We start from the raw sequence: 27,862 nt of genomic DNA on the forward strand, positions 1-27,862 counted from the left end.
CTTGCCCTCCGAGCCGTCTCAACGCACAACAGCAATCCTCTGAAGATGACCCGGGAAATCCGCATTTTTTTGCAAGAAGAAAGAACGAGGAAGCTGTACCACATTCCACTTTCAACAATGCGGCGGCTGCCGGCGCTGACTTTTGAGCACCAGGAAATTGTTGGAAGCCTTTCTGTAAATCCAGTCCATCGCTGCTAATTCACTGTTTTGTTAATGATCAGCCCTAACGGGAGTGTATAAAAATCCCGGGGCGCGTCGACTCATTCCGTTAGGTCCACTGAGTTAACTCAACTTCCTCAGTGGAAGCAAGGACTGGCGGTCCATAACAAACATGGCGGCCGCGGCTTCACGCGGACCGCCGGTCTGCTTGCGTCACTTCCTGCGCGCCGCGGCTGGCGGGGGATGCCCGTCGCCGAGGACGCCGAAGGGTTGAGCGCCGGGGCCGTATGGAGGGAGGGGACGAGGAGCCCGCGGTTGTGGCCGTGGTGACGGAGCCTCGGTTCGCGCAGCGCTACAGACAGTACCTAGAGGAGCGGCAGCTCCTGGACGCACGGCACCGCGTGCAGCAGCTGCCGGGTGGCGCGGGGGTGGCGCTGCCCGTGCGCGCCCAGGCCGCCCCGGAGCGGCTCCTGCGGGAGCTGAGCGAGCGCGCGGCCCCCGGCAGCACCTGCACGCTCACGCGGCTCGCCCGCCCGCTGCCGTCGCGAAGGGCCCGGGTGTGCTCGCCCGCGCAGAGGCTGCGAGCCGAGCTGAGGCGCTGGGCGGAGGCCCGCGGGCTGGCGTGGTCCCCCGAGCTGGAGGCGGACGTGCCCCGGGCTTGGCAGCGGCACGGCGACCTGACGCTGCTCGGCGACGACTGCTTCCAAGCCGAGCCGTGGAGACGCCTGGGGCCGGAGCTCTGGGGCGCCGTGGCCTCGGCGCTCGGAGCCCGGCGTTTGGCCAAGCGGGGGCGGGTGTCCCCTGACGGTACCCGGACTCCGTCGGTGACCCTGCTGCTGGGTGACCACGGCTGGGTGGAGCACACGGATAACGGCATCCGGTACACGTTCGACGTGACGCGGTGCATGTTCTCGTTCGGGAACATCACGGAGAAACTCCGGGTGGCCTCGCTGCCCTGTGCTGGAGAGGTGCTGGTGGACCTCTATGCGGGCATCGGCTATTTCACGCTGCCCTTCCTGGTTCACGCCGGCGCTGCCTTCGTCCATGCCTGTGAGTGGAACCCTCATGCCGCGCTTGCCCTCAGGAAAAACCTGGAGCTCAACGGCGTGGCAGACCGCTGCCAGATACACTTCGGGGACAACCGGGAGCTGGAGCTCTCGAACGTTGCGGACAGGGTGAACCTGGGGCTGATTCCCAGCTCTCAAGAAGGCTGGCCCGTTGCCTGCCAAGTGCTTCGGAAGGATGTTGGGGGGATTCTGCATATCCACCAAAACGTGGAGTCTTTCATGAGAAAGAACCTCCAGAAAACTGTCCCCGATGAACGGGGAAATGGAAGTACTGGGGATGTCCAGGGGGAAATGCTGTCATCAGCCACCAGACCCGAGTGGCAAAGCTGGGCAGAGTCTGCAGAGGCTCAGATCGCCTCTCTCCTTCAGGTGCATGGGCAACAGTGGAGGACTCGCATCCTGCGTGTCCACCCGGTGAAATCTTATGCCCCCCACGTGGATCACGTGGTCCTGGATCTGGAATGCCGCCCTGTTCTCTAGTTGGCTAGAAGAGGTAGATTCAGGGACACAATAGAGCCAAGTGAGTGCCCCTTACCGCCTCAGCTAGGGCTGAGTTGCCTCACCCTTTGTTTTCTGGTGCTCTTTTGAAGTGATCTGTGGCCTGAAAATGAACTCCAGACCACTCCAAATAATTTTATTTTCTGTTAAGCACACCGAGAATGTGTTATCGTATCAGGAAACCGGCTTGGCTCATTAAACTAGGACTCATTTGTGCAGTCATGGATTCTGCATTTTACCTTCATTTTCAGTGGGTGTTGGTCGTATTTATTTACACATAGGGTTTCCTTGAGTTGGCTCTTGTGGCTTTTTCTAGTAATTCAGATACAGACATTGATTATCAGAGTGAAATACTAATTCGCTGTTAGTACTAGTCCCGCAGATCACTAGCTACGGCAGGAGGAATCACCTGGAAAGCCAAGATCAAAACAGGGAGCCCGGTGAGGAAGTTGTCCAGTTCTCCAGAAGTCCTGTAGTTGTTTAGGCACACGTGATAGTGGTTTGCACTAGGGTGACAGCCATGGGGATTTGAAAACTAATAGAAATGTTTGAAAAATAAAATCGGTGGGACCAAATAATGAGCTCCAAATGTTAGCCTTGGCATGGTCGTGTTTGTTACTGTGACTAAACTGAGGAAGGGGTTAATTAATGGAGGACACTCCGGTCCTCTCCTCAGCGGAGGGGGTGGGGGTGGGAGGGCCTTATCTATTGGGTCTTTTTATACTTCATGCTAAGGAGGATTAAGAAATACTTCTCTGTCCCAGTGTAGTAACGCATGCCTGTAATCTCAGCTCTTGAAAGGCTGATGCAGGATGCTGGCTGTAAGTTCAAGGATAACCCTAGATCATAAACTTTAGCCGTCACCTTCTTTCCCTGGACCATAGCTATAGGAAGAGCTGGAATAAAATTCAGTGTAGAGTACTTACTGGGTTCAACACAACACACAGGCTTAGAAGCCGCAGTACCAGCTGTTACTACTATAGGTAGGAAACACTGCCGTTTTCAAACCATCTGATGATAAAATCTAAAGGCTTTCTGCCATTGGGTAGCTAAAAGCTGAGGATCGAGGGGAACTGATTTTTGATGTGCTTTGAAGCCCTGGAGGCTGGTTTGCTTGGTGAAGGAGACAGGCCACAGGTGCCTGCTTCCTTCCTTGATGTTGCATGACCAAAGCTTACATGTGTTGTGCATGGCTGCTGTAACAATGGGGACTGGGTTGGTGCCTTTCCCTTAAATCGCAAATATTAAAGTGCCTTCTACATCTAAGAGCCACAGAAAATATAAAGATCCATTAGGTTTAAAAAAAAGCTCTCACGGAGGAGCTCGCACCTTAGCAGCGGAAATTACACAAGTCCACAGTGTTGGGGTGAAATGCCACGGGATAGATAACGTGCTGGAGAGGTGTAAAAGGGGGTTGAAAAGTTCTGAGAAACAAACAGGAAGTCTGTGGAAGTGGTATTTAAATTGGCTCTTGAAAGCTGGTTAAGAGTTTGACGGATGGGGAGGAGGCAGAGCTAGGACCCAGCATTTCAACAAGGGAAGTGAGCCGTTGTTGATGGGGACTGTTGTGACCCATGGCTTGTATACAGAAAGCTAGCCTGTGACTGCATTACGCTGGCCTGCCCTGTTACCAGGCAGGATGCACTCAGGCAGCTCTCTGGCCAGCCCAGAGTTCCGTGAGAACCACGCAGGTGCAAAGGACCCCTCTAAAGGACTGACCCCTGCCCGGTTACACTCTTACTCTTCCTCCCTTCCCCTCCCCCCCCCTCTCTGCTCTGCATGGATTGGTTATCTCTCACCTTCCCTGTCCACCAATAAACTCCACGTGGGATCGTTGAGTCACGGTTTGTGTCTCGTTACTGGGTAAACCTAGACATTTTAACAACAGTGACCCCACAGCAGAGGTCTGCTTTTTAACACTCCCTTTCAGAGTGATCTTCCCTGTCTAACCCAATTTACTCTCCCTTCTACATAACCCAGGCCAGCCTGGGATGGACAACTCTCCTTTTTTTTTTTTTTTTTGGAGACAGGGTTTCTCTGTATTGTTTTGGAGGCTGTCCTGGAACTTGCTCTGTAGACCAGGCTGGCCTCGAACTCACAGAGAACCGACTGCCTCTGCCTCCCGAGCGCTGGGATTAAGGCGTTCGCCACCAATGCCCAGCTCATAATGGACTATTCTTTAAAAAGGCTGGCAATATTTACAAGAGGTCCTAAATAATAATGATCGCTCCCACCAGAAATGCAGTATCCAGGTGTGCTAAAAATGGGATCATAGGACTTTTCATTTATTAAGGAAATCCTTGATCGGCCAAACCAGCCCTGTAAAGTCTTTCTAATCTTCAACTTTATCATAAAAATCAGGAGGAGGAAGACAGACCAGCACTTGTTACATCGGTGAAAGAGTTTTTGGCTCCAGAAATATCCCCCTCATAGTCAAAACCAACTATTGCACATATTCACTCATTTCACCAAAATTATTCCACCACCAAAGGAGTACACCTCGCTCTGTAGGTCTCTGTGATGAGCTGCAACTTGGAAGTCATTGTTCTCATTTGGAAACTCGGTGAGAAGGAGACAATCCCTCAGTGGAATCCAGGGACTATGAAGGCTCTCTGGCATGCCCAAGCTGTGGTGTGACTTAGCCCCGACGTCTGAGACATTCACCCCAGGAGATGCTGTGGCAAAGAGTGTGATAAGAATCCCTGAAAGTTCATGGTGATATCTAATGGAGTCGTGAGTGGATCACTGCAGGAGACAGCTACACAAACCAGAAAGACAATGTTCTACGTATGACAGTGGGAACAGTGCATCTCACAGACCATTAGTGGCTGTTCAGTCAGCTTCCCATGATGGGTAGGGTATTGTCAGACTCACCAAATTAAATCCATCTCTTTTGGGATTCATGGCCATGGCCCTGAGAGGCACAAGATGTTCAAACCCCTGTGTCCTGTCTGTAACCCCCAGTGTCCCCCCCCTCAGCTCACAATCACAGCCATTTGGAAGGGCTGTAGCCATTCTGAGCACACCATTATAGGGTACTGTGCATCTGGGGATGGATGTCAAGTAGTTTAGAATTCCCACAATGGTAGGTTGAATAATGGCTCTGAATAAATTCCTGTCTTACTATCTGGAACTTACAATGTTATGATAAAGTCATGATGTCAAGGTGGGAAATTATCCCGGATGATCACCAAGAGAAGCAATGTGGTAATTTGAGTGAGAACGTCTGCCTGCCATCGGCTCATATGTTGGATGGAACTGCTTGTGAAGGATGGAATTGTAGCCGTGTTGAAGGCGGTGTGTCACCAGAGATGGGATTTGAAGTTTCAACAGCCATTTCCAGCTGGCTGCCTCTCTAGATGTGAGCTCTCAGCTACTCTCCAGCACCGTGTCTACCCTGATGGCCGTGGACTCATTCTCTGGAACTCTTAAGTTCCAATCCATGTTTTATTAGATACCTTGGTCATGGTGTCTTTTTACAGCATAGAGCAGTGATTTAGACACCAAGACTTCAGGATAACAGAAGCCACAAGAGGAAACAGCGGCAAAAGGAAATTAACACATCTATATCTCTTAGGAAGCCGTGACGAGAGCTTGTGATTCTCATGCCAACTTCAGGGTCTAGAGGTCTCGAGTCCTAACGTAGGAACTAGTTCATCAAAAGACATAACAGAAAAAGCTTTAAACCTGCTAGGGTCCCTTGTGCCAAGAGACCACCAGGCAACGAGAAGCCACAGCCTAATAATTGTGGTAACTAAATCGACCAGGAGGAGTAGGGCTACTGTCAGACCGCAAGGATATGTTGCACACCTATCGGGTGCATTAGCAGCCTCACGAACTTTTCCTACCCGATGCCAGGAGTAGAATGGTCAGCTTCCAGAATGCCAGAAATATCTTGTGCATAAAAGCACATTAAAATGCTGTCACACTGTCAAAGTGAGCCTTTTATGAACTCTGAAGGTTAATGAAGACTCACAATAATCTGATGAAACATTTATTCAAGACAAACATTTATAATAAATGGAGAAGCATTTTAACCTACCCTGCTCCCCATCTCTAAAACAACGTTAAGACACAATGCCAACAATGGACAGCCCCAGCATACCCCTACCTAGGAAAATTGCCCCCAGAGCAAGGCTTCTTAACCATTCCCTTTGCCATCCCCGTGTCGCTCAAGACATTCTATGCTAAGTCAATTATATAGCACTGAAATGGAGATGTAGAAGTCAAGTATTTACTGGTAAATCATAAGAAAAGTATTTAAGTTTCTAAAGTTTCATACTAATTTTATCTTATTTTCTGTATAACTTCAAGCACCTAAAGGTTTACTTCCCTTGGCCTCAAGAACTGGGTTATAGAACAACCCCTTCTCCCCCAACACACACAATAAAAAAAGGTTGCATATTTTGGTGTCTCCCAGAAGTTAAAAGCTTCTTAAGTAACAAAATTTTACCATTTATGAAAGACAAAAGCAAGTCTGTATACTAGTGTTTATTTTTACATAAAGAATTAAACCTTGACAGGCGTTGGTGGCATAAGCCCTTTAAAATCCAAACACTCGGGAGGCAGAGGCAGGCGGATCTCTGTGAGTTCGAGGCCAGCCTGGTCTACAGAGCGAGTTCCAGGACAGCCTCCAAAACAATACAGAGAAACCCTGTCTCGAAAAACCAAAAAAAAAAAAAAAAAAAGAAGAATTAAACCTTGGTAGGCCTGTGAGAGGCTCAGTTGGTAAAGGCTCTTGCTACCATGCCTGAGGACAATGCAACTCGTGAACTCTTCAACATCTTTCTTAACTGACTGACACTTTGATTTTCTAATTGTCAATACTGAGACTGCAGCTCTGCTCAAACACAGTATCAAATGGCAGAAGTAGGTTTACCAGCATTTGAGAAATTGCAGAAATTCTATCCTAATATCAAATCAAAATTTACTTAGTAACTGTTTATTAAACATGAGTCAGCAACTCAACAATTTTTTTGTTATTGTTGTTTTGTATTTCAAGACAGGATTTCTCTGTGTCGCTTTGGAGCCTATCCTGGAACTTGCTCTGTAGACCAGGCTGGCCTCGAACTCACAGAGATCCACCTGCCTCCGCCTCCCAAGTGCCACCATTCAACAATTCTTTTAAACATACTTTTTCCCCCAAGATTTATTTATTATGTATACAGTATTGTCTGCATGTATGCCTGTAGGCCAGAAGAGGGTACTAGATATCATTACAGATGAGATGGTTGTGAATCACCATGTGGTTTCTGGGAATTGAACCCAGGACTCCTCTGAAAAGAGCAGTCAGTGTTCTTAACCTCTTAGCTGTCTCTCCAGCCCACAACTCAACAACTTTTAAAGCCAATCACTCCAAAGACAGGCCAATTTGGTAATTCACGCTGAGGAATGACAGTAGGAAAAATACTTTGCTGTTTGCTTGTTTTTTAAGTAGACAAATGTATTCCCTTTAACATAAAAATCTTTGTGTGTCCTAAAGAAAACAATGTTCTTCATATTCTCAAATATGAGCCCAGGAGTTTGTGTCTGAAAATGCCACCTGGCATGTGCCACACAAAATGCACACAAATGAGCCCTTCCAGAAACATCTTGTGTTCATTACATATTTGATTTTGAATTTATTTTTTGGTCATTCCGTGTTCAGAAACCTTTCACTGTGGCCAAAACTTTCACAGCCCTCTACCCCACTTATGTAATGTCTTGTGGGATGGTGACCAACAGTTCAAAAGATGGAGTCCAGGGTGTTTCTCTGCTAGATTACATGCTGTCCTATTATTCACTTGGGGAAATCCTTCCCCGTTGTACTGTGAGACCTCATCCCCGTGAGTTGGGTGATGATATGGGGCCTTCCCTGCACTTTCTCTTCTGTTCCAGGGGCTGGTTTCTCTAGTAACACACCATTCTATTATGTCTTCATTGCTACAGCTTTGGACTAGGCCTCGGCAGCTTATGGCTAAAAGATTCTTTCAACTTTTCTCAAGATTGTCTTAGCTACTGTTGACATTTTCTGTTTTCTTATGAATTTTACAGTCAGTTTAAAAAACTGAACCTATTCAAATTTGATTTTCTAAATTGAAATTATTTTGACTCTAAAAGGTTGAAGTCTTTACTAGATTGAAGTGTCCACTCGGGACAGCTGTGAAATAATGTGATTATTGGAAGTTTGCACTCCAGGATCCCATTTGCAATGAAGGGTCCTATATGTGTGTCTGCAAGTGGGTACTGGTAATATATATCATGTCCTATAATAATGGACAAAGTACTAGAGCTCACCAGCTGGGCATGTGGTACACACCTCTAACCCCAGCATGGGGGAAGCAGAGGCTGGTGGATATTTGTGAGTTCGAGGCCAGCCTGGTCTACAAAGGAAGTTTTCCAGGACAGCTAGAACTGTTACACAGAGAAACCCTGTTTTGAAACACCCCCCAAACACACACAGTATACCACTCAGCAACAACACAGCTACCTTAGTTTATGCTGGGTTTGCATAATCATGAAATTTCCTAGCAAAGTTTCTGAGTATGTATCCTATCCATTATGGGATGCATGACATAGTCCACTGTGAGCTTTCCACCTTGACACAATTTTAAACTAAGTATCACCTGTAGTCTCCTCCTCAGAAGTATCTTAGCTCTCACATTACGGTTGATCATGACCTAGTCTAACATTTAATCATTCATTTCTGTCCTGGCCTGCACTGGGCTCTGCTGGACGGTTACCATCTACAACAAACCTAGTATCTTTACCAAATGGAATATGGGAAAGTGCTGGAATAGCAGAGTTCCAATGAGTATTTCCCCTAAGATTTATTTATATCATTGGGGACTGCTGTCTTCCAGGCTGTGAACGGAACCAGCCATACAGTCCTGGGTCCGACCCTGAGGGGGAGTGTGGACTCGGGGAAGCTAATTACCCAACGACGTTAGAGAGACCAGAGACAGGAACAACAGGTCATCTCAGGAGGGCTCCCAGAGGGTCCGAGCAGCCACGGTTTATTGAAGTATCGCCTTAAGTAGCTTTCCAAAAGCAAGGGTAACGGCAGCAGACATCTATTATCATGCATATACAGCTGACTAGGAAGTATGTCCTTTAATCCTAGGGCTGTGCTAGTAGAATGCACGTACACAAGCCCTCAGACGCTCCAAACACAGTCTCACTAGTCCTCAGGTATGCCTTGCTGGCCCCCAGGGACATCCCACTAGCCCCCATGATGAGTGTGGGGCCTAGGCCTATTGTTACCCAAACTAGAATCATTCTCCACTGTGGCCAGGCCTTCAGGAGGTAACCAGCCAACATCTAAAAGACAATAGGAGATTGGAGCTCCTGGAATTGGGCTGAGGTCTAATACCAAAATATTATATTCAGGCCCTGGCATAATATACCATAACTAAATAATTAGAATATTTGCTCTTGTCTTATTTTCAATAAATTGTGGTGGCAGTGATCATTCCCAGCGGCTGTGTATGCTCGGGAAATGCTCAAACACACACACACACACACACACATCCTCTCCTCTCTCTCCAGCCTATAAATTATTTTAAATTTTGTGTGTTGACCTAGGGTCTCACTATGTAGCCCCAACTGGCCTCAAACTCACAGAGATCCTCTGCCTCCTTAGATCAGGGATTAAAGTTGTGCACACCACACTCGGCTTGTCTTAAATTCTCATAAAAATAAAACAGGAAATCACTCGCAGGAGAACAATCTTATGTCCTGGAAAGAGAAAAATATTAGCTCCGATTTGGTACTGTCACTACAGCTGCCTGGTTCTGTGTCCTTCAACAAGTGAGCTAAGGATTGATGTAGCTGGTGCGTGTGACCATTTCCTTCCCTGTCTTCAGGCCCAGCTCCCAGATGAGCATGCTGAGGAGAACTAGACAGGCCAAGAAGCAGAATGCAAGCTGGGAGCCACACAATGTGCTCAGGAAATGCCTGCTGAAGGCTAGCCAAATGTGCGTTCCCAACACCACTATAAACCCTGCTTCCTTTCTTAACTGCAGTCTATCTGGCTTCGCAAAACCAGAAGTGTGATTAGTTTCAATTTGACAGGCATATCTGAATTCTACTTTAAAGAAAAGAGAAAACCCAAAAGACAATTTAGAGTTTGTGTTAGTTAGGGTTTCTACTGCTGCAATAAAACACCATGACCAAGAAGCAAGTCGGGAAGGGAAGGGTTTATTCGGCTTACACTTCAGCATTGCAGCTCACCTCTGAAGGCAGTCAGGACAGGAGTCAAAAACAAGGCAGGATCCTGGAGGCAGGAGCTGAGACATGGAGGGGCACTGCTCACTGGCTTGCTCCCCATGGCTTTCGTGGCCCACTTTCTTACAGAACTCAGAACCAGCAGCCCAGGGATGGCATCACCCACCAAGGGCTGGACCCTCCCCCACTGATCACTAATTGAGAAAACGCCTTACATCTGGATCTCATGGAGACATTTCCTCAACTGAGGCTCCTTCCTCTCCGATGACTCAAGCTTGGGTACTGGGTCAGAGACGATTAGTTTAAAAGTAATTCCCCGGGGCATAGAAGTTATAGTATTTTCACTTTTGACCCCCTGTCCTCTTACTAGAATTAGCATCTTCCACTGAAAGGAAATATGTAATACCTTGTTGGAAGGGGTGGGGGTTAGGGGAAGGAAGCTGGAGTGCTTGTTTTTCATTGTTCCCTCAACCCAAGGAAGCCAGGGAACTCTAGTAAATTTCCTCTTGACAGCCAAGAGTCCTTGTTTTTCTTTGCTTGACAGGGCTTAACTGATGGATATACAGAGAAAAACATAAGTTTTATACACCTCACCTTTTTGGGGGGGGGATTCGAGACAGGGTTTCTGTGTGTGACTTTGTAGACCAGGCTGGCCTCGAACTCACAGAGATTCACCTGCCCCTGTCTCCCCAATGCTGGGATTAAAGGTGAGCGCCAACACCACCCAGCCCACACATCACTTTTAAAGTACTTTAATCTCAGAACTTGCATATCTTTATATAGAATGGGTGTGAGGCCAGCCTGGTCTACATAGCCAGTTCCAGACTAGCTTGAGCTACACAATGAGATCTTGGCAAAAAAAAAAAAAGCAAGCTACCAAAAGGTGTCTGCATCATTAATGACAGTGTTATCTGTGAACATGGGTATTCTTTTTTTTTTTTTTTTTTTGGTTTTTTGAGACAGGGTTTCTCTGTATTGTTTTGGAGGCTGCCCTGGAACTCACTCTGTAGACCAGGCTGGCCTCGAACTCACAGAGATCCGCCTGCCTCTGCCTCCCGAGGGCTGGGATTAAAGGCGTGCGCCACCAACGCCCGGCCTGAACATGGGTATTCTATGTACACTGTTTGGCTGTCAGTGTGGGTACAGGCACCACTGTTGTTAGGTGGCAAGCTAGGTGTGCATTATAGTTTGTACCTCGATTATATCTTACTCTCTATTTTTATATGCTACCTCTCTCTCCTACCACATTAATACTTCAGTGTTTTGGGACCCTTTTCTCCACATGGCTCTACTCCTTTGACTTTAATTACACTTGGGGCATAATGAGAGCAGCTGACTTAATCCCTGAAGTTCCACACGTAAGGCTGTGTCATTCTCCCGCTGAGTTTGCTTTCCTTTGGGAACGCTGTCATAGCCACGAGGCTATTCCCCAACTATGCACCCAGCGTTAGCAAAGAGACCAGATCTGAAAAGGTGACAACCGTATGAGGATATTACAACAACCCAGAGAAACAACAAAGGGGTCTTGAGTCAGGATGGTGACCGTGGGGACAAAACACTGTAAAGGCAATATAGACATGACTCGGCTGCAAAATCGGCTGTGAAAAGAAGAAACAAACTAATGTTTTGAGCTTCGGGTAGCACTGGGTTGAGATTCTTTTTCTGATTCTTATTTGTTTGGGACATGCACAGTCCACCTCTAAAACCTTCGCAATGTTGCAACTCATTTTCTCTAACCCTCAAAAACGCATCCTCTGTAACAAATACCCACCGGAAGAGGCTTCGGTAAAAGATGAAACCGTGGCCAGTGTCGCAGCAAGCAGGAGAGAGACGCGAGTAGGGAGGGCGATAAAACAAAAACAACCCAAGACTGCAATTCGGACACCGGGTGGGGGTGCAGTCTCCCACTACAAATACCTTCACCCAAAGGGGTTCTGCCCGAGTCTGCTAAGTCTGCTTACAGACCTCCTCCCTGCGCGGGGCGGGGCTGGGCGGGGGTCTATTTCGGAGCCTTGCTGTAAACTAGAATAAAGCACGAGGCGCTCCAGGAGCCAATTCACCCGCGCCCCTTGTTTGCCGTTTAGTGTTCCTTAAACCAAAACAGGTTAAGTCTAACAGTGGAGTCTCTGACCTCACACACTCCGACCCTAACACTCCTCACTCGCTGGAGGAGGAACCGAGTGACGACAGCCGGTCTCCTCCGCTCCCATTAAGGATCATGCAGAAGCGCTCACCCCAAGGACGAGCGTAAACCCGAGGACGCGGAGAGGCCGCGGTCCGCGCTCTTAAGCCAGGCTCCTGAGCCATGGAGAATAAAACGTGCTCACGACTGTCCTCGGTTCCGTCCACGCGGACACCGAGGGGAGCGGTGCTTTTCTCCCCCGGGCCAGTGTCCGTTCCGAGTCCGGCGGGAGGCAGGCAGGCGGGGCGGCGTCCCCGGCTCTTCCTCTCCGCGTCCGGACGCCGCCGCGAGCGCCCGGGATGCTCACCGGCTCCAGAAGCCTCTACCAGGCGCAGGAGCGCCGCGGCCCTCGGCAGGTGCACGCCCACGCTGAGAGCCAGCCAGCCCGGCGAGCGCGCGGCGGCCCCGCCCCCGGCCCCGCCCCCCGCGGCGCGGCCCAGCGGGCGGGAGCCATGGCAACCGGCCGAGGCCGGCGGGGTCGCGCGCGCTGACGCCCGAGCGGGGCGCGCCCGATTGTGACGCACGGCTTCCGCGTTCTGGAGCGGCCGCCGGGGCGGGGGCGGGCGCAGCCTCCCGGCCTCGCAACGGCAGCAACGGCCGAGGCGGGCGGGGTCAAGATGGTGGCTCCGCTGGCGGGGGAGGCGCTGGAGGGAGGAGGAGCCAGACCCTAGCCGGCCGGAAACACCGACGCCCCGAGGCCTCCCGGGAGCCGCCGCCGCCGCCGCCGCCGCCGCTGCCGCCGCCGCCGCTCCCGGCTCCACCGAGGGACGCGAGCGAGCGAGCCAGCGGGCGGGGGGCGGGGCGGGCGGGCGGAGGGCGGGGACACAGGACAGGAGGCGGGCGGGGGCGGAGCCACTCTCCTGGGCGCCCGCCCCGCCCCGCCCCGGCCCGCCCCGGCCCGGCCGCGGCCCCGGGCCTCCCCCGCGCCACCCCGCCCGCCCGGCCCGCCCAGCCCCGGTGCGGCAGCGGCTGATGGCGGCGGTGGGGCCCCCGCAGCAGCAGCAGCGGCAGCAGCGGCGGCAGCAGCAGCAGCAGCAGCAGGTGCGGATGGCCCGGCAGCAGGTCTGGGCGGCGCTGGAAGTGGCGCTCCGGGTGCCCTGCCTCTACATCATCGACGCCATCTTCAACTCGTACTACGACTCCAGCCAGAGCCGGCTCTGCCTCGGGCTCCAGATCGTCCTCCGGCTCCTGGGTAAGGGCGGCGGCCGGGCACGGCTGGCACGCGCCCGGGGCCGCCCACCGCGCCGCGGGCTCCCGTCGGGGCCTTTGGGCGGGCACCCGGGGCACGCGTGCCGGCGTTGACAGCGGCGCGGGCATGGGGTGGGGAGGGCGCTCGCACGCGGCTCCCCGCCCGCCCTCTCCCGGGGGGACGACGGCCTGCCCGCTGCTGGCTCGCCGCGCGCGTCCTCTGCAGCCGTCCCGGTGTCGCCGCCGTGGGTGACCTTGCCTGGCCTCGAGCCAAGGCTGGAGTCCGCCCCCCCCCCCCCGCCGACTGCGTGGACGTGGGCCGCGGCTTGGGGTCGCTGAATGTCAGCTCCCGGAACCGTTGCCAGAAGTCACCCCAAAGTGTCTCCGGGAGCAAACAGGAAGGTGGTGGTTGAGTGGGACTCTGCACAGCCGCCCCCCGGGTGACGAGACCTTTGCAGGAGACTCGGGAACGCGAGTCTTGGCCTCCTGTGCACCGAGGACCGAGAGCGTTTTATATTTCACTTTCTATTCCTCTCCGCACCGCGCGGCCGGAGCGAGGAACACCGCGTATGGTGTTTTCCCTTCTAGTAGTCGGTCTGGCGCGTTTCGTTGCCGCGGTGTTGTTGAGATGAGTTTGCAGTGTTGCCAAGGGGCAGGCTGGCAGGGAGGTTGTCACCAGGACTGTCGGAAGGCCAGGCGGCTGTTACCTGTGCCCCCAGGAAGGAGAGTTCTGCTCCTGGCTGTGAGGGACACTTTGTCTGCTAGCTCACTTTTGCAGAGCAGTCACACGGGCAATTTCCTGACCTGTCAGTCACCCTTGAGCGGTGGGCACTGTTCTCACGTGCCCAGGGAGGAAGCGAGGTTGGAGACGCCGAGTGTTTGAGATCTGCAGCGCAGCTGCTAAGCGGCTGCCGGAGCCCCCAGAAACTCCCCTGACACGGGGTGGGGTTTACTTTCTCCCCCGGCGGGTTGAGCAGTAGTGCAGAGCGGTGTGTCACCCATCGGTGCTCGTCGGAACTTTAGAAAGAATGGAAATGGTGTTCTGTGAGCACAGGGCCGATGAGTAATCCGCTGGCTACACAGGCCAGGCTGCTCTTCTCTGACACAGTTAGAGCCACCATGCCCGGTGCTAAGTTAGCGCTGTGTGTGAGGAGCCTGCACTTTCGTTCCAGAGATAGGCTAGCCGCTGCCGGTGCCCATGAGTAGCCACCACTAGGTAGGTAAGTCATCTGTGGTAGACCGTTTAGGAAAGCAGCCGTTCCATTGCCCGTTCTCCGCACCTTTTCTCCTTCATGGACTCGGCATTTGGGAATTTAAGTAAGAACCGATGGTGATCCATCTGTCTCTTCGGTGCTTGGTTTTATCTTTTGTAAAGATGGACAACGATGGTATTGTCAACACAGATGCACAACTCTCACCTCAAATGGGATAAGAGATAGCTTATCCTGGAACTAAATATATGAGTGACAGTGGTGGCCCAGGAGCACTGATAGAGGTCACCCCAAATAACAAAACAGTGTCATTAGTGAAAACAGTCAGTAGTTGGGTCAAAGCAAACCCGAGACTCTTGTGTCTGCTCCAGGCCCAGCATGCTATCTGAGGACACACCAGGCCTGTGGTTGTTGGGAACGAGGGCTTTAGGTTGATATATTCCAAACAGTACTTTATCTGTTAGTCACTGGATGCTAGGTCTTACTCTGACTTGGGCAAGGAGTGACTATTGAAAGCCTAAAGATAGTCTTAAGATAATTTGAAATTAGGCTCTAGACCTGCAACATCCCAACCTCTCCAGAGTCACTGGAGCTCTGGTGGCTCAGCCTTGCAGAAGGGTCAGTCTGAAGGCACAGCTGCTTTTGGGGAACTTTGTTCACAGTAGCTCTACCCCAGAGTTTAGGACGAATAACCCTTTAAAACAGCATTTGGCTGTTCATATGATCACTTTTCAAAAAATGTTTAGTGCTTCGAGACTACTTTGTTACAGGTATTTCATCCTTTTGAAATCACCAAATATTTATTTGGAAAATTTTATTCCAGGATATTGAGTCAGATTTTACGAGCAATTAAAACTCAACTTCTGAATTTGTCATCTACTTATTCCTAAATTGTAGTAGAATAGTTGTGCTAATATTTTGTTTGTAATAAAAAAATGTGCTTGGTGGTGGTGATGCATACCTTTAATCCCAGCACTCAGGAGACAGAGGCAGGCGGATCTACAGAGTGAGTCCCAGGACAGTCTCGAAAAACCAAAATAAATAAATAAAATAAAAATGCAGAAATTAGTTTTGATGATTGAAAACAGATGATCTTAAGTGACAGTTGTGTCGTGTGTGTGTGAAAGGTCTGCGTGGATACTAACTGGGGACCTCCGTTATTACCACAGTTCTGCTCCATACTGCCCAGCGCACCCTTTGCAAACATTACAAATTTATGTGTCTGCAGCCTTTACCCTCTCGGTTCAGCAGCTGCACGCTGATTTGATGCCAAACCAGTTTGAGATTTCAAAAGGTCAGAAGGTAAAGTCCTTCATTTTAGAGATATAAAAAAAGCATAACTATGTACAATGCTTTGGGACACAAAACTATTTCTTAGGAAGTATTAAAATATTAAGTGAAACTCCTCACAGTAACATAATGCTGAATTAGCAAATTTAAACATAATAGAGAAGATGCAAGCATAGGAGCTTGTTTTAATAGTATTACTCATGGTGGTAATTCATTGAAGTGGCAAAGGATTTTCTAAACATAAAAAGAAAACTCAGAATTACAAGAGATAATAAGTTTGAGTTTTAAAAATGAAAAGCTTCTTTACTGCAAATCTTTTAAAAAGGACAGAGGAAAATGTTTATAGCATGTATGGTAAGACCTTAAAAAATAACCTTCCGTAGTAAAGTGTGTATACACACACACACACACACACACACACACACACACACACACACAATGAAATAGTTCCTAGCCTTACTTACAATGATTAAAAGTTTATCTGTTAGATTGATGAAGAATGCAAAGTGTGATTGATAAGTATTTGCAAGCAGGTTTATCCATTTGAAATGCATAGCTTTACTTTGGGAAGCCGTCACCTACCTGTGTGCAAACCATTTGGCATTATCAGCTGATGCTGATTGATTGAGCAGGGTCCATTGTAGCCTAGGCTAACCCCAAATTGAAGCTAACCCGGAGCCTTTGATCCTCTTGCCTCCGCCTCCACGGGTGAGATTACAAGCGTGTACCACACTGCAGCTGGTTTTACAAGATGCCAGGAATGAAGCCAGCGGTCAAGCGTGCGTGTAGGCAAGTCTTCCTGCCTCCTGGGCTGTGTCCTTCAAGTGGCATTTACTATACACCTTTGACTCACAATTTCAGCACTGAAGACTTAAAGAGTTACACTGCACTATGTGCAGCGATCGTCATTAAGCACTGTTGAAAGTAACAAACAGCAAACTAGACTTATTCTAAATGTGTTAAATTAGATGGGAATCTGTTCACTTTGTTTGTTTTTTGGTTTTTCAAGACAGGGTTTCTCTGTCTCGAAAGCTTTGGAGGCTGTCGTGGAACTAACTCACTCTGTAGACCAGGCTGGTCTCGAACTCAGAGATTTGCCTGCCTCTGCCTCCCGAGTGCTGGGATTAAAGGTGTGAGCCACCACCGCCCGGCTGGAATCTTCATTGTAAAAGAATGAGATCATTGACTCGGTAGAAAAACCTGTGATGGAGAAGGCAAAAGGAAGCAGAAGTAATTGTGTCTGGTAGAGGACTACACTGAGGTTTCCCACGGCAGCTCTGTTGACATTTGGGACATCGTAAATATGGGGGTGGGGCACTATCTCTACAGAGGACAGTTTTTAGCATTCTTTGTCTTCTACCTACTAGATGTCAAAGCCAAGTATGTCCCTAGATTCTTCCAAATGCCCCCTAGGAGGGAGGGATCGAACCCTGGTTGAGGAATGGGCAACTAGACTAGGAATATAAAACACATAGCTCAGAAACACACCAGTATAAGAGAAGGTTGGTGGGTTTCAGAGGTGGAATTGAATTGCGGTCCATGGAAGTAACTATGGAGTGTTTAGTGATAATTTACTTAATAGGGAAAAATGGCTGCTTCCCTTTCTCTTGTCTGTATGAATACTCAATTTGTAGGAAGTAAAAGATTACAAATGGAATTTTAAAAATGGAAAACCGCTTATGATAAAAGAGTATCTAAAAGACAAAAGACTGGATGTAAACCTGGACATTACTTAATGGCCCACAAGTAACTTGTGTTCAGAATAGTTTTCATTGCACACAAATAGGAAGAACTCCCAGCACGGCACTGGCAGTCATTTTGCTGGGACAGACGCTGACGAAGGCTGGCCTGTAGGAGGGAAGAGCTCATTTGACTCCTCACCATGGTGCTTTCGGTCAGTCGATTGGAGGCTGTGGTGAAGCCAAGCCTATGACCAAAGGCCGCGGCACTGAGCTGCTTTCTCATGGCAGACAGGAAGGAGCCCAGATGTGTTTGTTAGACCTTTAAAGACATCCCTCTCAAAATCCCACCACTCCCACCCCGCCCCTGCGGGGTGGGGTGGGGTGCTACCTCCAGCTAGGATTAACCCGTTGTTGGAATTAGAGCTCTAATGATCCGGCCACCACTCTCACCACCTGCCAGGGACTAGTCTTCACGCATCCAGACTCTAACAAATGAATTCTTTAATCAGTCGTCTGGAAAAAACATTAAGGGATAAGTTATCATTTGAGGGGATAATTACCCTGATTACACATTGTTCATAGGAACATTTCCCGTAAGTACTAATATGTGTGAATTAAAAATAATATGGGGTCCAGATGGTGGTGGTGCACAGCTTTAATCCCAGCACTCAGGAGGCAGAGGCAGGAGGATCTCTGTGAGTTGAGGCCAGCCTGGTCTACAGAGCGAGTTCCAGGACAGTCAGAGAAACAGTCTCAAAAAGAAAAAAAAGGGGAAATCATGTTGGACTCTTACCCCATGTTCATGAAATCAGTTCTAAATAAGCTAATATTGAATGTAGTCCTATCTAGAAAAGAACTTACAGGAAGTGTCCTCAGAAACAAAGTATAAATACGGGTAGATTCGGTATTCAGTATTTAAAACCTCAAAAGGCACTACGGTGTGTAACCCTGTATGCGTGCATGTTGACACTTGTCAGGATGTATGAGGAGTTAAAGTTGGTTTACCTCTTTGGTGCCAGGCAGACAGTGATGATGGGAAAGGTCAACAGAGTGTGTTGGGGGTTGGATTTTCCCCACCGACAGCCAGTTGTGTGGCAAACTCTTCAGTGGGTACCAGTGCCGGTCCTGGAATTAATTCCGTTGAGTGCTGATACTCGATTTTCTAGGGTGAGAGGCCGTCACACGAGGCTGCCCCTCACTTGAGAGGCCAGTCCACAGGTGGTGTGGCCTGTGCGTCTTCCATGTTTTGTCTGTCCTTCAGGGTTTCCCTGAAGCCACACTTTGTGTTCCCTTCATTGCTAAAATGGCAGTCTGAGGAAATGGCTATTTGATTTGTCCGTTTATTACAAAGGAAGAGGTAGATGTACAGGGTACAATGAGGTGACTATGGAGAGTCTGAGCCCCATCAGGTTTCCAGCCTCAGGAACTTCAAGTTGGACTGGAGTCCTCAGAATTCAGCTCTGCCGGGGTTTCATTGTGCAAGCACGTGGGTTAAATCATCAGCCTGTGACTTAGCTACTCAGCTCTCCCTCTCCCTCCTCAGCAGCAGGGGTAGGAATGGTCCAAACCCTTGTCTAACAGTCAGTCTCCATCCTGAGGGTGTCCAGGAGCCCCCACCTGCCATTCACTGTGTTCCTACACAAGACAGTCTTACACTGTAGACTCACGGCTTTCAGAATTGGGAGTTTGGGATCTGACTGAGGCCAGACCGGTACTTGCAGTCTGGAAGCAGAGAAAGGTAGATCTGGGGCTCCGTAGACAGACTCTGTCTCCAGAAACCAAAACCACCACCTCTTCGGGTTTGGCTTTTTAAAATCCATGTTCATATATGTTAATAAAATAATATTTGTAAAAATTTTTAATGTTATGGATAAAACAACCTAGAAAACCATTCTTATTGTTGTTTTGCTTCACCTAAAATGAAAGTTTGATAGAATGTTGTTGTGTTTAGGTAGTGTCTCATGCAGCTAGCTCCTTAGGGCTTGGATTAAAGGCAGGTGCCACAATGCCAAGCTTAGGAAAATGTTCCCTTTGCTATAATTTACTTGTAAGGTATGCTAATAGAGTGACGACATTTCACAATACTTCGCCTGGACCCTCTTGGACTTCATTACTTAATTCTTTTTTTTTTTTTTTTTTTTTTTTTTGATTTTTGAGACAGGGTTTCTCCGAGGCTTTTGGAGGCTGTCCTGGAACTTGTTCTGTAGACCAGGCTGGCCTCGAATTCACAGAGATCTGCCTGCCTCTGCCTCCCGAGTGCTGGGATTAAAGGTGCGCGCCACCAACGCCCTGCTACTTAATTCCTTTTTAAAGTAAGGGAGAAATGTATTTCTTACTGTGCTGCCTCGCTGCATTTCACATTTTATAGCCTGCTTTCTAGTGCTTTAAAGGCACCTGGGACCTGGAGAGGTGTAAGTGTTACTTTATTTCCTTCTCAGTTTCAGTCAGAGTTTGCAGAAGAGGTTAGGGAGATGCGCTGTGAGGTGTTTGCCCTCCTGTGAGACGAGGCTTTACTCCTAGCACTTTGGAGACTGCGGTAGCAGGGCACAAGTTGAAGGCTAGTTTGGACTACATACAGAGCAAGTCCCTGTCTCAAAGACAGAAAAAGCTCATGCTGTGCTGTGTGAAATGCTTGGAGTTACTCTCTCTTCCCGCTTCTATTTCTTGGTTTTGGAAATCTAATTGAAAAAGCCCTGAACTCTTTAGTGAATTCAGTTCAAATATTAATTCAAAGTTTCTGAATTGTGTTTTTCTACCTTGAGAACTTTAAACACTCTAATTATTGGAACCTAGGGCTGAAATTCCCAAGTTGTGGTTTAATTTGATTCTCTTTCTGCATCCCAAGGTGGTGTTTTAAAGAAAGTGTGTCCCTTATGATCCCTAATGACTCCCCATGGGCTTCATTAGACCCTTTAAGTGGACCCTAAGAAGGGACCTGGCATCTGAAGCTGTGGGATGTAAAGACATCTAACAGGGCCCCCCAAAGATCACCAACGGAAACGTTTAATTGTTTGGGGAGCTGGTTCTCCCCAAGTAAAAGATCTGTGTATAGACTTTGGGGAGGAATTATAACAATTGTGTGCCACTTTGGAGGTGTTAATTACACTATGAGACTATCGTTTTTTTTTGCTCAGGGAAGAGTTGTGTCAAGCCCAGGGGTGGTGGCATGTGCCTGCATTCCCAGCAGCTAGGAGGCTGAAGCAGGTACAGGTTTGAGGCCAGCCTTGAGTATGTAGTGAGGCCCTGATTTTGGAGGATGGGAGGGATCAGATTACTTGTTAGACCATATCCAGACTTGGAGGTTGTAAATGTCACTACAGAACTTACCCTCTGCTACCATTTCCCTCTGTGTGTGTGTGTGTGTGTGTGTGTGTGTTACATATATAGCAAATAACACTTGTTTCTGCACATGCATTCCTATTAGTCAAGCCATTCCTCTATTTGATGTATAAATGAATTTCAGAGAAAAGGTTATTAGGCTTTAAAATGACTATAAATGTTAACTAAGGTCATGAATAGTTAGTGGTGGGAGCTGATATACTATACTGCATAGCAAGTCGACACAAAGCATTTTAGAACCTGTTTTACTTTTTCTCTTTAAGTGTAATAAAATAGCACTTTCCTTTTGATTCTTACTCAACTCAGGCTTGGGATTTTCCATGTAGAGAAAGCAAGGTAGCAGATGGCCTCTTGAGGTTGAGACGCGCACACACACACACGCACGCACGCACGCACGCACGCACGCACTTAGGCACAGGATAATTCCTTACAGGAATTAACCATTACTCCATTCTTTTTTTATATATGCATAGGCTGTGAAATAGAGCATTGTTCTCGATGCTATACCAAAGGGAACACTACTCAGTTTTTATGGTTTCTTAGCTTTGTCTCCCCCTTTCATAGGTTTCAGGTTTCAGTCAGGCTATATTTTGTGACCATCTTTAAGAGCATAGGGGATGTGGTACTGAAGCATCGCCCCAATAAACAGACTTTTCTTTTGTGTAACGCATTATGGGACCCACTTGTTTGTAAGGCAGGGATAACAGGGTGGTACCCACATGGGTCATTACAGATTTCAGTATCAGGTAGTGTATACACTGGGCATGTCAGAAGTTCTGTGGGTATGCTGAATGAACAGTAACTACCAAAAGGATCTCTAGGACAGGTGAGATTTGAAAATTGAGGGATGAAGAAGGGAGGGGCTGTCATTCTAAGGAATGTAAATACAGGTATAATTATGGCGGAGGAAGGAGCATGTGCACAGTAGTGTATGTTGGGAAGCCAAGGTTGATGGTGTGGAGCCCAGAGCATCATTAGAATAATGGGACCTGTACTGAAATTAGGTTCTGGAAAAGGCAGGTGAGGTTTGCAGTTAGAGTTAGGAGAAGTAGGTGAGAAGTTTTGTTTCGTTCCTGTAAGCAGTTAGGCAGAGTACAATGATGGCACTTGGTATGTCTCATCAGATCATTTATAGTAGTCACTCATGGAATGATGGGAGTGGCGTGGTTTGGTTTTTCTGAGTGTTATTTTGCTATCTGAAGTGATTCAGTAGTTTGTAGGAAAGGAACCTTGGAGAGCATTTCCACAATGTGAAGGAAGTACTGGGGACCTGTGTTTGTCTAAGAAACGAGCCTTCAGAGTTCAGTTGGAAGACGGGGTACTGAGTAGAAGTAGGAACGTCACCTGATTGCCCAAAGAACACGTTAGGAGAGGACTCTGAAACCACGTAGGAACAAGACTTCCATTCCAGTCATTCTTACTCAGTGGTCTGATTTTTGTGGTGCTGCACCATTTTTTAATGATTATCACATTATATAGGTGTGTTGAGTTTTAAAGCTTAACAAAAAGTACATATCTTTACAAATTTGTCTTGAAGGTAACTTAGTAGTCTCGTGACAAACAGAATTACTTTAGAAACCAGAAAATATGGGGCCAGGTTTTCTAAAATAATGTGTTCAGTTGGTCTGGTCTTCGGAACTGTAAAGTTGTCTTGAGGGTTAATAGCTGTGAAAATATCATACTAAAGGAAGAAAGTTATAATTGCTAGTATGAAAGCACGCTCTGAAACACTTCATCTGAATACTGTTCTTTTCTTTAGGTATAATTGTGTCCAGTACTGTGCTGATTTTGTCCCAACGATCACTCTTCAAGTTTTACATGTACAGCTCGGCCTTTCTCTTAGCTGCAACGTCAGTGCTGGTCAATTACTATGCTGCTTTGCACATTGACTTCTATGGCGCCTACAACACATCAGCTTTTGGAATCGAGCTGCTCCCTCGGAAGGGACCTTCACTGTGGATGGCACTCATCGTCCTGCAGCTGACCTTTGGAATTGGATATGTCACACTGCTCCATATCCAGTCCATCTATTCACAGCTGATTATTTTGAATATCTTGGTTCCTGTAATCGGCTTAATCACAGAGCTACCATTACACATGAGAGAGACTCTAGTTTTCACCTCATCTTTGATTCTCATATTAAACACAGTGCTTGTCTTGGCAGTGAAACTTAAGTGGTTTTATTATTCCACACGGTATGTTTACCTGTTAGTGAGGCATATGTACCGAATTTATGGACTACAGTTACTGATGGAGGACACATGGAAGAGGATTCGTTTCCCAGACATACTTCGGGTCTTCTGGCTAACAAGAATCACAGCTCAGGCTACAGTGTTAATATACATTTTAAGGATGGCAAATGAAAGTGAGTCCTTGTTTATTTCTTGGGATGATTTCTGGGACCTCATTTGCAATCTGATAATTAGTGGGTGCGATTCTACCCTGACTGTGCTAGGCATGAGCGCCGTCATTTCGTCAGTGGCCCATTACTTGGGTCTTGGCATACTGGCCTTTATTGGATCAACGGAAGAGGATGACAGACGGCTTGGCTTTGTTGCTCCTGTGTTGTTTTTCATTTTGGCTCTTCAGACTGGCTTAAGTGGACTGCGACCTGAAGAGAGACTGATCCGCTTAAGTAGAAACATGTGCCTTTTATTAACCGCAGTCCTGCATTTCATCCATGGGATGACAGACCCCGTGCTGATGTCTCTCAGTGCCTCCCACGTGTCGTCATTCCACAGACACTTCCCTGTGCTGTTTGTCTCTGCCTGCCTGTTTACTCTTCCTGTTTTCCTCAGCTATGTCCTTTGGCATCACTATGCACTAAATACATGGTTGTTTGCGGTGACCGCCTTCTGTGTGGAACTCTGCCTGAAAGTAATAGTGTCTCTCACTGTTTATACGCTCTTCATGATTGATGGCTACTACAATGTCCTCTGGGAGAAGCTCGACGATTATGTCTACTTCGTTCGCTCAACAGGCAACATTATCGAATTTATATTTGGAGTAGTAATGTTTGGGAATGGGGCCTACACCATGATGTTTGAGTCAGGAAGTAAAATTCGGGCTTGTATGATGTGCCTCCATGCGTATTTTAACATCTACTTACAAGTTAAAAATGGCTGGAAGACATTCATGAACCGTAGAACTGCTGTGAAGAAAATCAACTCACTTCCTGAAATAAAAGGGAGCCACTTGCAAGAAATAGATGACGTCTGTGCCATCTGCTACCATGAGTTTACAACATCTGCTCGGATTACACCGTGTAACCATTACTTCCATGCACTCTGCCTCCGGAAATGGCTGTACATTCAAGACACTTGTCCAATGTGCCACCAGAAAGTGTACATCGAAGATGATACCAAGGATAATTCAAATATTTCTAACAACAATGGATTTATTGCACCCAATGAAAACCCGAATCCAGAGGAAGCTCTGAGAGAAGGCGCTGCCGGACCCGACCGAGACCTGAACGAGGACGCCAGTACAGACTGCGATGCTGCCGATGCTCGGCGGGAGAGAAACAGAGGGATTCAGCACACGGGCGCAGCAGCAGCAGCGTTTAATGATGACACTGATTAAAGTAGCATTTACTAATCATTGAGGTATTTGTTTAAAATTCAGTTCATCCAAAATGGAGTAATATGCTTCACATCAGTGTGTAACCAAGCACAAAACCAGTATCGATGTTGAAACTGTGAATGATTTTCCGTTTACTGTGATGTGCTACTGTAAATATACCTCTTTAATTACTTCTGGTCTCTTTGGTGACCTATTTAAATTTGTGTACATTATTGTACATAGAATAAAATGTTTTCACGTTTTTATGACAAAAGTTGAACAAATAACTTCTTAATAGAGATAATGGTCACATGGTGCGTCAGCTGTGCCAAAGATTCCTCCAGGAAATTAGAAAATATCCAATGCTGGACCCTAGTTTTTCTTTAGAATGAGTGGGAAAATTAAAGTGCAAAAGAAGGGAACTTCAGTGTAAAATTAAAGATGAGATGAAAGAATTTGCATTAGAAAGGCTATCTTGTTTTAACTAAGGGACGATAACCTGTTAGAAGCAACTGAGAAACTTGAAATCTGAGCTGCAACTTCGAGCTGGGTTCAAGAGTCAGGGACTGAGAACTGAGAAATAGGCTTGTTATCACCCAAGCTTCGATACAAACCAGGGTGTACTGTGTACAAACATCAGTGTCCTTCAGACTTTTGGTGAAATTACACAATAAAAAGGTGGTCATTGTTAACTAAGGCACTAATTGCCTAAACAGTGCTGCTCCGACTTTCTGGGTCAAAGTGAGGGAGCAGTGTACAGTGCTCCCGCTTCAGAGCACCGCTGGGAAGAGTCCCCCAATGACGCCTACAGATTTACTATGAAATTCCACTTCTTAAAAAGAAAACACGGACAATTAAGTATCAGGAAAAAAAGATTTTAATGGTGTTGTTATATAGTGTGTTGGCTAGTTCCAGTGGATCTTCTTCTCTTACGGCCGCCATTATCTCCAATATTTGACTAAAACAAAACACAGAAGAATCAACTTTCTAAGACTATATTGTTTCAAAGGTATAGAATCACCTTTTCCTGTGTAAGAGGTCTTGTACCCTTCCTAAGAAAGTTTAAATAAGTTGTCAGTAATATCAGTAGGAAAACATTACTAGTCACTGGCAATAAGAAAGTTCTGGAGCTAACAAGCATATAAAATCTAAAACCAGGGTCATGTAATTGCAATAGTAATGGAACTGTCCTGGAGTTAGGAGTCCTTTTGTAGGTCATAGCACATGTGTTACTGGATAATGAGCATCTTAAAAATGAAATGTATGCTGCACATAATACAGGTTAAGTACCTTTCTACTTTGGGTTTAGTTTTATTTACACGTGCACATGCTCGCGCATGCTCGCGCGCACACACACGCACAATGATGGTGTTGGGGTGAGCAGGGCCAAGCCTTGGAAGGCATTGCTTACTGCACTGGTCTTTAAGGGACAGCAGGATAGCTGTGTACACATAAACAGGTAACAGATACAGAAGGTGGTGGTATTGGAGGGCTCTGGTCTTGTACACAGAGCAGAGTGAAGCGCCCAGAGGCCTCTCTGCACAGAATGATGATCGGCAGTAGTGGTTCCCTAGAAATGTTGTCTGTGGTTCGTTTTTAAACATGGATTAGAAAGTTACAGTCTAAATTAAACATTTGAATATTCTTTGTCGTGGCCTTTTGTTCCTTTTGTGAGTAGCCTGACTGAACACTCAAACAGGACAGGGATGTAAGATTGGCTGAAATTTTAAGAACTCATCAGTATGCCACAGAAGCCTTGCTTGACACAGATACCGACGGGAACGAAGCCTGTCAACACTGAAACATTAAATGCAGTTTTCTGCAGTGAGCCCGAGGGCTTTCTGTGCCACTCAGACTGCGTTCGTTAAGTGCGCCTGCTGCTGACAGACCAGTGGCCCAGGAGGGCGTGTGCAGCAGAGACACTGTCCTACTCAGAAACGTGTTAGAATCACTGGTGCTCAGTAAGGTGTTGTGTTTAGTGAGCCGGTGACGGCCTCTGGCCACCCGGCCAGTCCTTCATATCCAGTGTACTTATCTGTAGCTTCAGGGGCATAAGCTGCCATTACTTGGTTTTAAGTAGAGCATTCTGGGGGAGTTAATGGCTTTTGCTTATCGTGACACATTACATTTTATCTCAGTTATTTCTAAGTGGGTGGTGGCGTGTGTACGTGAATACAGGGACCAGAGGAGCTGGAGTTGTAGGTGGTTGTGAGCCGCCCCGTGTGTGGTGCTGGGAACACAGCTCAGGTGCCCTTAGTCTCTGAGCCATCTCTCCAGCCCCTCCTGTGACACCCTTATACTAGGCACAGGCAAATGTCTACCCATCACCGTTCAGCACTCCTCACAAGGACAACTCTTGAAGAAAAGAAAATGGATGTAGACATGGTGATTGGAGACTAACCCAACAGTTGGGAGACAGAAGCAGGGGATTAGGGATTCAAGGTCACCTACTGCTCTACAGCAACTTCTAAGCTTCGTGGGCTACATGAGACCCTTACTCAAATGAAAATCACCACTCTCTTGTTTTTAGTCTCTTCAGGTCATGATGAAATCCACACTGCTGCCAGACAAAAGCTCCAAGGATCTGGTCTCGCTTTGCTGTCCCAGATTTCTCTTCTTCCACTCAGCTTATCCTACTTTCTGCCACACTAAGTCCATTGTCCCCTGACACTGCCAGGCTTTTCTACAGTCTGCCTTTGCTCAACATGTTTGTAACTGACCTGACTGCAGTCATGCTTAGTAAACAAACAGCTCAAGTTCCACAGCAGTAAAGCAAGCTCCCATACAGTCCCGCCTAGGGCCGACAGTTGTTAACTCCAAGCTCCCGGTCACGCACTGGCACCTCTCATGCAGCTCACTGATGTGCTCCAGGGAGCAGAGGTCCCCTCCAAAACTCCTGCCACGGTGATCCTACTCATCCAGTGGGTGTATGATTGTAAGAACTATTGGTTCTCCTAGGTAGCCTCAGTAACCTGCACATTTCCTGACACAGCAGGAGCTCCAAAATCCAAGAAATTTAGAGCCTAAAGGAAAGGGAGACCTGTCTGCAAATAGTTAAAATGGAAAACTCAGTGGAGTGAGGGGTACCTATCTAAAATGTTGACTTTTTCAGCTTGTAAAAGCTCTGCCACTTAGCTGACTGCAGGACAGACTGACAGACAAGCTCCACCACTTAGCTGACTGCAGGACAGACTGACGGACAAGCTCTGCCAATTGGCTGACTGTATTAACTCTGCATTAAAAGCTCTATTACCAAGCTATGACTTCACAAAGCACTCAGTACAGAAACATGCATTGACACTGCATTCTCCAGTTAGTGTGTGTATTCACCAAGTGGCTGTGGTGGAACTACAGCTTCTTTATTGTCTTGGGATTTCTAGTGTCCCCTTCGATTGTCAAAGAATCATGAGGAATAATGTCTTCTAAGTGACTCTGCAAATCTCTGTACCACCACCCCAGGCCCCTCCCCCCAAAAAAGCC

General features: G+C 47.6%; 3 protein-coding genes across 7 annotated transcripts in view; 2 read left to right on the forward strand and 1 right to left on the reverse strand.

Moving 5' to 3' along the window:
• The first annotated feature begins 368 nt into the window (after window positions 1–368).
• Trmt12 (tRNA methyltransferase 12 homolog) lies at window positions 369–2,313 on the forward strand. The gene has a single exon (XM_005139354.4). The coding sequence runs from the start codon at window positions 447–449 to the stop codon at window positions 1,704–1,706; it is 1,260 nt and encodes a 419-aa protein (XP_005139411.4). The 5' UTR covers window positions 369–446; the 3' UTR covers window positions 1,707–2,313.
• A 10,344-nt stretch (window positions 2,314–12,657) lies between these two features.
• Window positions 12,658–26,027, forward strand: Rnf139 (ring finger protein 139). Its single transcript, XM_040730430.1, has 2 exons — window positions 12,658–13,303; window positions 22,581–26,027. Exons 1-2 carry the CDS (start codon window positions 13,084–13,086, stop codon window positions 24,401–24,403), a joined length of 2,043 nt encoding a protein of 680 aa, XP_040586364.1. The 5' UTR covers window positions 12,658–13,083; the 3' UTR covers window positions 24,404–26,027.
• The window catches only part of Tatdn1 (TatD DNase domain containing 1), a 32,483-nt gene continuing 29,862 nt past the window's right edge, over window positions 25,242–27,862 (reverse strand). For all 5 annotated transcript variants that reach the window (XM_040730432.1, XM_040730431.1, XM_040730433.1 and 2 more), the window contains one exon: window positions 25,242–25,340. In XM_040730432.1, coding sequence (XP_040586366.1) covers window positions 25,244–25,340 — 97 coding nt within the window. In that variant the 3' untranslated portion in view covers window positions 25,242–25,243. The remainder of the gene's footprint in view (window positions 25,341–27,862) is intronic.

This window comes from Mesocricetus auratus, unplaced genomic scaffold (genome assembly GCF_017639785.1).
Source record: "Mesocricetus auratus isolate SY011 unplaced genomic scaffold, BCM_Maur_2.0 Super-Scaffold_100023, whole genome shotgun sequence".
Lineage (NCBI taxonomy): Eukaryota > Metazoa > Chordata > Mammalia > Rodentia > Cricetidae > Mesocricetus > Mesocricetus auratus.